The sequence below is a fragment of the Solanum tuberosum genome, unplaced genomic scaffold, assembly GCF_000226075.1.
Source record: "Solanum tuberosum cultivar DM 1-3 516 R44 unplaced genomic scaffold, SolTub_3.0 scf00470, whole genome shotgun sequence".
Lineage (NCBI taxonomy): Eukaryota > Viridiplantae > Streptophyta > Magnoliopsida > Solanales > Solanaceae > Solanum > Solanum tuberosum.
In genome coordinates this window covers 139,288-150,011 of record NW_006239390.1, presented here as the reverse complement: position 1 = coordinate 150,011, position 10,724 = coordinate 139,288, and the positions used below count along the sequence as shown (strand labels likewise).

The window sequence follows — 10,724 nt, the reverse complement described above, 5'->3', positions numbered from 1 at the left end:
TTATTATATATATATATATATATATATATATATATATATATATAGTATATAACCAAAAGAATCTTAGTAACTTCATTCATTTATTAAAATATATATTTAAGTTTCCTACAAAAATATTATTGAAATAGGGGGTGAGATGATCAATCAATTTTTTTTTGACGGAGTAAACGGCCTAGGTGGGTCAATTATTTAGCCCTTTCCATAATACTATATTTCTAAAAATAATAAATGGAGTAAACGGATTAGTTGGGTCAATTAGCGTGTGAGAAGAAAAGGAAATAAAGTATACTTGTGGATTCCTCGAAAATACAAGGACTTGTTTGCCACTTGAAAATATAAAAATATTACTTTATTATTTTGACTAGTGTAGCAACTATGGCTGGTTTTCCATCTTTATCATACCTTGTTTTGATAATCCCTTTTGTCACTTCATTGTCCTTCAATTTTGATAGTTTCAATCGCAATGATCAGAATTTAACATATGAAGCAGATGCTTATTCAGAAAACGGTGTAATTCAGCTCACCAAAAATGGTTTAAACTTCAGTATAGGCCGAGCTACATATTCTAAAACACTCTATCTTTATGACAACACCTCTGGAAATGTCACAGATTTCTCAACGCACTTCTCCTTTGGAATCAATTCAGACGGCAGAAACTTATATGCTGATGGTCTTACCTTTTTCCTCGCCCCTGCAGGTTCAGTAATTCCTGATAAACACTTTGCCGCAGGAGAGGGACTTGGCCTTGCAAGTGATAATCGACAATATTCATGGAGAAATCACCATTTTGTTGCTGTGGAATTTGACATCTATACCAACTCTTATGATCCACCGGGTGATCATGTAGGTGTCGATATCAACTCCATGCAATCTGTTGATCATGTGACCTGGTTTAGTAGCATTCCCAATGGTACAAAAACTGATGCCTGGATTAGTTATAATTCAATCTCAAAAAATCTTAGTGTTGTCTTCACTGGTTTCCAAAAACAAGGGAATACTACAGTCACCGTCCTGCAGAACCTATCTTACAATCTTGATCTGAGGGAATACTTGCCAGAATGGGTCACTTTTGGCTTCTCAGGTGCAACAGGAAACTTCACTGCAATACATACCATATATTCTTGGAATTTTACTTCTTCTTTGAAATATAATGACAACATAACAGATCCAGATGTACCCCTACCAAACCCTGTGCCAGATCCAGATATACCCCTACCAGGCCCTGTGCCAGAGGATACTTCAAGCAAAAATAAGTCAGGACTAGTGAAAATACGTACTCCAATAAATCTTAAACACTCTCTCTATATTTAGTTAATATAAAAGAAATTAAGAAATTTGAATATAAAAAACACTCTCTCTGTAACACCCGAAAAATTGATTGGTGAAACTAGAGCCTAACATATGAATCTTAAAAGTTTATGCATAAATTAGACTTATGAAATAGTCCTAAAATTTGACTAAGTAAAAGTTTAAGGGAGGGTTCAAGAAAGGCGAAAGGCTTCACTACCCTTAGAAGCACTCTTGAACTTTGCCTTAGCCGTGTGGGCAAAATGCATCGTTCAAGGGAGGCTTCAAGGAAGGTGAAAGCCTTCACCACCCTTAGAAGCCTCCTTGAACCAATGCCTTAGACGTATAGGCAAGGAGGCAAGTTCGTGTGAGCCTTCAAGACCCGTGAAAGGCCTCCACTGCCCGTACAAGTCCCTCGTGGACTTTGCCTTAGCCAATTTTGGCATGAGGTCAGTCCACGTGAGGGTCCAAGGACAGTGGAGGACCCCACTGCACTTGTAACACCTCGTGTGGGGGATGCCTTAGCGCGCCTAGGCAGTGCACGTGTGCAAGAGAGGGTCTACTGCCCGTGTACACCCTTGTGGACATGCCTTAGCTTTAAAAAGCTTAAGGCACAAGTCCAAGGGAGGGTCCATGGCTGGCAGACCACTCCAAGGACCTTAAAAGCTCCCTTGGTACTTGCCTTAGTTTTTTAGGATTATCCACGTGGGGGGCATTAAGGGTAGTTTCGTAATTTTCATTTTTAGTCCAAATTAAATGGGTATATTCTATATTACTTTTAATTAATAATTTATAAGGTACTTGAAGTTATTAAACACCCTCATGGACATGCCTTAGCTTTAAAAAGCTAAAGGCACAAGTCCAGGGGAGGGTCCAAGGCTAGTGGACCACTTCAAGGACCTTAAAAGCTCCCTTGGACTTTGCCTTAGTTTTATTTGGCAAATTCATGTGGGCAAGGGGCGTTTTCATAAATATTATTTTTAAGTTAAATTAAGAAGTGGGTATATTTTATATTATTTCTAAATAACTATATAAGGTATTTTATATTAAAATACTCCCATAATAAATCACTTTCACAAACACCCACTTCAAAATAAAAAGTTCATCTTCCCCTCCTCTCCAATATTTCTCTCTCTAGAGTTCCTCCATTGAAGAAGCTCAATAACTTGAAGAATAGGGCTCAAGAATCCATCTTCTCAACTCCAATTCGTGGGAAAAGTTTCAATCAAGGTATGTGAGTCTTGATTTATGGAAAGGTTCCTTCCATAAAGCCCTTCAACTCTTAATTTCGAAATTGGTAAATTGTTCAAAAACAAGGATTTTCACTCTAGCCATGGGTTCTTCCTAAAAATGTTTTTCTTATGTTAATTGTCTTAAAATATGGATGATTTGATGTTTAATGGTGATTTTAATAGTAAAACTCCCCATGAACCCATGATTTACCCCATGACCCTAATTTCATGAATTGTGATGGGTGTATTGATGCAAGATGAATAGTATGAATTGTATCTATGATGTTTTAGTTATTAAATCTTTTTCTATTCATGCCTAGTATAGTATTTTTAGGTGTAATTGAGGAACATGATTCTTGACCCTTGAAGGGGTAAGTTGCTAGGGTTTGTACATGTTGATGAAAGTTGTGTATGAACTTATGATTCACTTAGAAAGTGAAGATTCTATGACTATTGTGTAAATTGAAGTATTGTTGAAAGGCCATTCTTCTCTTACCCTTACACTTGATTATGTATGAATTGTCTAGGATGATGATGATGTTGTTGTGTTGATTAAAAGGCTATTCTCATGAAACACTATGAACAATAATGTGAAAGGCTTACTCACATGTTGATGTTGATTCTAAGGTTGAAAGTACATTCTCACTTTATTGAATCTATGAGCTATTTTATGAGTTGTGTTGAATGAAGGGCAAAGTATTCCTTCACACATGTAAATGCAATTCAAGACTAATTATGTATAATTTTGAAAATAATGCTTAGCACCGAGAGGATATGGTCAATGAGGTAGAGGCCCTCCTGTCAATACAATAGACCGGGTCATCAAGATTATTCTCATGAGATGGAAGCTCCTCAGCCAATACAATAGGTCGGGTTTCTAGAAGCAATCTCCCTATCCCCTGACTATGTGCCAACATAGGTCTTTAGCTAGTGGATCCACCTAAAAGCTAATACATTTAGTTCTACCTTAAGCAAGTAAGACACCTTCTTTCGGTGTGGGGTTACATGTCACCGAATTCCATGTCGCTCACATAGTCTATGTCGGTTATGGCTATTCTTCCCTATATGATAAGATAATGAATAAGACAAGAACTATACTATGACTTCTTGATGAGTTTTACTTAGTAGGAGTGGGAGTATGAGACTTCACTTTTTACAATGCACAAGTAGACTTAGTAGGATGTTATGGGATGGTTTCTTTATGTTATGATGAGACATGAATAAATGCATGTATGTTGAATGGTTAGTTGCTATGAATGACTTTCCTTATGTTCAAATAATGTACGTGAGTATTTCCTTTTTTATGACTATTGATTATGATGAGGTCTAAAGATGATATGTATGACTAAGGTAGCTTCAAAGAAGTACATAGTATGGTTGGTATTATGGGATGCCAACCATACATTGCACAAGTGTTCTTTAGGGGTTGCTAAGGTAATGGCTTTACTATGTTATGAGCATAAATGTGATTATGGCTTGTGTGGTACATTGAAAGTGCATGTTGATTTCTAAACTTGGCAAATGCATACTTTTCAACTAAAATGTCATTTTTATCATATTTCAAGGATTTTGTGCATGCTTCCATATTTAGTACTTTATGTACTAACCCATTTCTTCTACATTTACTATGAGTGTAGGTTCAGATCGTTGAGGCGTACTTCTTCTTTCAAGAGTACCTTGGGTTGACTATTCCCTAGGCTTGATGAGCATCATGTTCGAGGACAAGATGTTATTGTTTCTAGTTTCTATTGTACTTTCTATATTCAAGACTATTTATGCAAAGGGCTATGTCCCTAAGATTGTATTCCTATGTTTTAGATGGTGATTGAGACAAGTCTAGATTCTTATTGTCGTTTATGAAAAAGAAGTTTGACTTTGATTGTAAAAGTTTTAAATTTTTACGTATCATTCTTATGGATTTATGTGTATGATTATGCTAAGGGCTTGTATGCGACCCCTTCGGGGTCAAGTACGCCGTGTTACGTCTAGGGAGTTACCTTGGGTCGTGACAAACTTGGTATCAGAGCATAAGGTTTTGGGATGATATTTAGGTTGATGTCTCATGAACCACGTCTAGTAGAGTCTTGTTCATGAATGTGAAGCGCGCCACACTTATGAATGAGAGGTTATAAGATGTTTAGGAACTTTCACTTCTTTCACTACTCTTTCGTCGTGCTTTAGAGTCCTAACTCAATGAAGTCCTTTTTCCTAACCCTTCTCTTGTGATTATAGGCAATGTATATAAGAAGGTCAAATGCAAGGAGGGCGGAAGAGGAGAATGTGAATTAGGGAGTTCCTCCCCAAGCTCCTCAAGACCCTCAAGTTCCTAATGATGAAGAGGCTATGACTAATGTGGAGATAAGGGCGGCTCTCCAAACATTGACTCAACTCATGATGACTCAAACTCAAGTCGTGACCATGCAAGCCCAAGCTTTAACGGCCCAAGCCAATCAAGATGTTGGGCCCCAGGTAAATCCTAATGTGAGCAACATGGCCTCAAGGTTGAGAGACTTTACTAGAACGAACCCTCCTATGTTCTTTGGTTCCAAAGTGAATGAAGACCCACAAGAGTTTGTGGAAGAGGTCTACAAGATAGTGGATATTATGGGGGTTACTTCTATTGAGAAAGCCGAACTAGCTGGGTATCAATTGAAGGATGTCGCCCAAGTATGGTACACTAAATGGAAGGATAATAGGGCTATAAGAGTGGGTCCCATTAGTTGGGAAGTGTTCAAGAAGGCATTCTTTGATAGGTTCTTTCCATGGGAAAAGAGGGAAGCAAAAGTGGAGGAATTTATCAACCTTCGTCAAGGAGGTATGAGTGTCCAAGAATACTCTTTGAAATTCACTAAGTTGTCCAAATATTCCCCATCTTTGGTGTCTAATCCAAGGGATGAGATGAGTTGATTTGTAATGGGCGTGTCCGATTCCATTGAAGAAGAATGCCATGCAGCGATGCTCCATGACAACATAGATATCTCACGGTTAATGGTATATGCTCAACAAGTTGAGGAGACAAGGCTTAGGAAGAAGAATAGAGTGGTAAAGAGGGCAAGGACCGATGATGGACATTCTTCTAAGGGTAAGTTTGAGGGTCAAAGTGGACTAAGGTTCAAGAAGAGTTTTTCCAACCAAAGCTTCTCCAATGCTCCAAATACCAACAAAGATAGGGTGTCTAACCCTAAGCCTCAAGGACGCAATCGGGTTGGATCTTCCATGGAGAGACCTACATGTGCCAAGTGCGGTAAAAAGCATGAGGGAAAATGTCTTGCCAGTATGGGTGTGTGCTATGGATGTGGAAAAAGTGGGCATCAATTGAAAGATTGTCCAACCCATACGGCCAAGGGGAGAGAGGGTAATCAAGCTTCTCCAAGTGGTTCAAATCCCGATGCTCCCAAGAAGAATCACTTATATGCTCTCGAATCCCGAGGTGAGCAAGAGAGTTCCCCGGACGTGGTAACGGGTATGTTGCAAGTCTTTTCCATTGATGTTTATGCATTATTAGACCTCGGTGCCACTTTGTCTTTTGTTACTCCTTTTGTGGCTATGAAATTTGATGTACTCCCCGATGTCTTAGAAGAACCCTTTTCGGTTTCTACCCCGGTGGGTGACTCGGTTGTAGCTAAAAGAATTTATAGGAGTGGTTGATTTAGTAGAATTAGATATGTTGGACTTTGATGTCATCTTGGGGATGGATTGGTTGCATGCTTATTTTGTGTCCATTGATTGTAGAACCCGGGTGGTTAAGTTTCAATTTCCTAATGAGACTACTTTAGAATGGAAAGGGGGAAACTCTACCCGTAGAGGTCATTTTATTTCATGTCCAAAAGCTAGAAAAATGATCTCAAAGGGGTGCATGTATCACATTGTTAGGGTTATGGACGTTGAGTCCGAGACTTCTTCTTTGGATTCGGTCCCTGTAGTGAGAGAATATCTGGAAGTCTTCCCTGATGACTTGCCCGATATTTCTCCTGAACGGGAAATAGACTTCGACATTGATCTTTTGCCTGATACACAACCCATATCTATTCCCCCTTATCGGATGGCTCCGACAGAATTGAAAGAATTAAAGGCACAACTCAAGGATTTTCTCGACAAGGGTTTTATTCAACCAAGCATATCTCCATGGGGTGCTCCGGTATTGTTTGTGAAAAAGAAAGATGGGTCATGTGTGTTGACTACTGCCAATTGAACAAGGTCACTATAAAGAATAAGTATCCACTCCCTAGAATTGACAATTTGTTTGACCAACTCCAAGGGGCGAGTTACTTTTCAAAGATTGACCTAAGGTCGGGCTATCGCCAACTAAGGGTGAGAGAGGTTGACATTCCTAAAACGGTCTTTCGAACAAGATATGGTCACTATGAATTCCTAGTCATGTTTTTTGGGTTAACAAATGCCCCGACGACATTCATGGACCTAATGAATAGGGCATTTAGGCAATATCTTGATTTGTTTGTAATCATGTTTATTGACGATATTTTGATCTATTCAAGGAGTGAGGGTGAACATAAGGATCACTTGAGGATTGCGTTGCAAGTCCTTAAAGACCACCAATTATATGCTAAGTTTAGTAAGTGTGAGTTTTGGCTAAGGTTAGTTGCCTTCCTTGGTCATATTGTGTCGAGCATGGGTATTGAGGTTGATCCTAAAAAAATGGATACGGTCAAGAGTTGGCCTAGACCTCTATCTCCTACCGATATTAGAAGCCTTTTGGATTTGTCTGGTTATTATAGAAGATTTTTTGAGGGATTTTCCTCCATTGCTACTCCATTGACGACCTTGACTCAAAAGAAAGCTAAGTTTTTGTGGTCGGAGGCTTGTGAGAAAAGCTTCCAAGAATTGAAAGATAGACTTACTTCAGCTCCGGTGTTAACCTTACCGGAGGGTACCGATGGGTTTGTGGTATATTGTGATGCTTCTTGAGTGGGTTTGGGATGCATCCTTACGCAATGTGGTAAAGTGATTGCTTATGCTTCAAGGCAACTCAAGGTCAATAAGAAGAATTATCCAACTCATGACCTTAAATTAGCGGCGGTTGTGTTTAATTTGAAAATATTGAGACATTACTTATATGGGTCCATGTAGATGTGTTTATCGACCACAAGAGTCTTCAATATGTATTTAGCCAAAAAGACTTGAATCTCTGATAAAGAAGGTGGTTAGAACTTTTGAAAGACTATGACATGAGTGTCCTTTACCACCCCGGCAAAGCTAATGTGGTGGCAGATGCCCTAAGTAGATTGTCCATGGGTAGTGTAGCTCATGTAGAAGATGAGAAGAAGGAATTGGTTCGTGATGTGCATAGATTGGCCCGGTTAGGTGTCCACCTAGTGGATTCCACCAAGGATGGAGTTGTGGTTCATCATAGTTTCGAATCATCTTTTGTTGTAGATGTAAAGTCTAAGCAACAACTTGATCCTATTTTGATGGAGTTGAAATAATCGGTACTTGGAAATTCCGTTGAGGCTTTCTCCCAAGGAGGAGGGGGGTGCTTAGGTACCAAGGTAGGTTATGTGTTTCGGATGTTGATGGCTTAAGAGAGCAAATTCTAGAAGAGGCTCATGGTTCGCGGTATTATATTCATCCAGGAGCCACCAAGATGTACCGTGACCTACGAGAAGTCTATTGCTGGAATGGTATGAAGAAGGATATAGCGGGTTTTGTGGCCAAATGTCCGAATTGTCAACAAGTTAAAATCGAACATCAAAGACCCGGAGGTTTGTCCCAAGATATAAATATTCCCACTTGGAAGTGGGAGGAGGTGAATAAATACTTTACTGTGGGTTTTCCTCGTACTTGAAGGTAACATGATTCTATTTGGGTCATTGTTGATAGGATGACTAAATCAGTCCACTTCATTCCCGTCAAGGTTTCTTTTTCGGCGGAAGACTATGCTAAGTTGTACATCAAGGGAATAGTGAAGTTGTATAGGGTTCCCTTGTCTATCATATCAGATCGGGGTACTTAATTTACTTTACATTTTTGGAAGGCGTTCCAACAAGGGCTTGGTACCAATGTTAAACTTAGTACTGCTTTCCACCCTCAAACGGATGGTCAAGCAGAATGCACCATTCAAACCTTAGAGGACATGTTGAGGGAGTGTGTGATTGATTTCAAGGGGAAATGGGATGACCATCTCCCATTGATAGAATTTGCCTACAACAATAGTTACCACTCAAGCATTGCCATGGTTCCATTTGAAGCACTATATGGTAGGAGGTGTAGATCTCTGGTGGGTTGGTTTGAAGTAGGTGAGTTTTCTCTAATTGGTCTCGAACTAGTTTATGATGCCATTGAAAGGGTTCGACTCATTAGAGAGAGGTTGAAGACGGCCCAAAGTCGGCAAAAAATATTATGCCGATGTTAGAAGGAGGGATCTTGAATTTGAGATTGGTGATTAGGTTTACTTGAAAATCTCACCCATGAAAGGTGTGATGAGGTTTGGTAAGAAGGGGAAGCTTAGTCCTCGGTATGTGGGCCCATACCAGATCTTGAAACGTGTTGGGAAAGTTGCATATGAATTAGACTTGCCAAATGAGTTGGCCCCAGTTCACCTGGTGTTTCATGTTTCCATGATCAAGAAGTGCATTGGTGATCCAGTATCCATCCTTCCTTTAGAGGGTTTAGGTATTGATGAAAGCCTCTCCTATTGTCACGACCCGGGAGCACCCCCTAGTCGTAACCGGCGTACTCGACCTCGAAGAGGTCTAATACAAGCCTCTTAGCATTCATTCATCGCATAGACACTAAAACCATAAGGAATTTAAAACTTTATTTACCAAGAAAACATTGCATAAAAAAATAGCAAGCGGAAGACTTTCTAGACTTTATACATGATGTCTCATAACCATCTAATACTTTAGAGTACAAAATTCGGGACTAATCCCGTACACAACTTAAACAATACTAAAAAGACATAAAAGAACATATTGGGTATTGTCCTCGAATCTATGAGGACTCACCAAGTCTTCATCTTCAACACTTAGAAACCTATCAAAGCCATGACATGTCATCATCTCCAAATCCCTACACTTTAGTCCAAAAAGGGAAAGAAAGGGGTTAGCACAATTAAGTACTAAGTATGGAGACCATGCAAAAACATGCCAAAAAGGACATTTTCAAAGAATAAATGCTTTCATATCAATTTGATAAAACCTTTCCTTTACAAGTATAAGAGACATAATACAAGTCAACATTAACATATAAGACCATAGCCAAGCACACACATACTTAACATAAGTCCATATACAACCCATGCTTAGCTTTAAAAGAACACATGTCATTTCATTACCATAGGACCTCTACCTAATATAACCTTAAGACACACTTGAGTAAGACAAGAAGTGACCGCCCATACAACCTCTTCAAGCACACTTAAGTGTTCCCCAAGATTACCTTAGATAAGGACATTTCCTTTACAACATAACATCAATAGACCAAAATTCTTTAAGAAACCATTTTGGAGACATTCAAGCACATAAGGGGACTTTCACATAATAGTCGTTAGACTTAGGGAACTCACTTTAGTATCTTCAAAGCCTACTCGTGCCATGTGTAGATAGCATCCCATACTACTACCTACACTTTGTAGAACCTATCAAGAAACCATAATGAAATCTCACATGATGGGAAGTAAGCATTTAACCGACATAGACCATGAGAGCTTGTCATGGAATCCGGTGTCATGAGTCCCCACACCGAAAAGAGGTGGTCTACTTGCCTAAGGAAGACCGGTATATATAGCTTAATGGATCCACTAGCTTCCTATGCGGGCACATAGTTTATGGGATAAGGTAGACGATCATTGAAACTCATGCCTAACTGTCGGGGGAGTTTCCATCTAACCAAATCCGCTCGGTGCTTAGCCTACATTCCCATAGAATAGTTCATTACTTTGACATCATCACACATGAAAGGGTGCCATAAGCCTGCCGATTCAAGGTACATTATTTAACACATGAAAGGGTGCCATAAGCCTGCCGATTCAAGGTACATTATTTAACACATGAAAGGGTGCCATAAGCCTGCCGATTCAAGGTACATTATTTAACACATGAAAGGGTGCCATAAGCCTGCCGATTCAAGGTACATTATTTAACACATGAAAGGGTGCCATAAGCCTGCCGATTCAAGGTACATTATTTAACACATGAAAGGGTGCCATAAGCCTGCCGATTCAAGGTACATTAGGAAAGCTCATTA

General features: G+C 39.4%; 1 protein-coding gene across 1 annotated transcript; it reads left to right on the top strand.

Moving 5' to 3' along the window:
* Window positions 1-375: 375 nt before the first annotated feature.
* Window positions 376-1,311, top strand: LOC102590841 (anti-H(O) lectin 1-like). The gene has a single exon (XM_006363900.1). The coding sequence runs from the start codon at window positions 376-378 to the stop codon at window positions 1,309-1,311; it is 936 nt and encodes a 311-aa protein (XP_006363962.1).
* Window positions 1,312-10,724: the final 9,413 nt, after the last annotated feature.

What these genes read in the sequence shown, in the direction of transcription:
- LOC102590841 (XM_006363900.1), top strand. Translation starts at nt 376, where the DNA reads ATGGCTGGTTTTCCATCTTTATCATACCTTGTTTTGATAATCCCTTTT.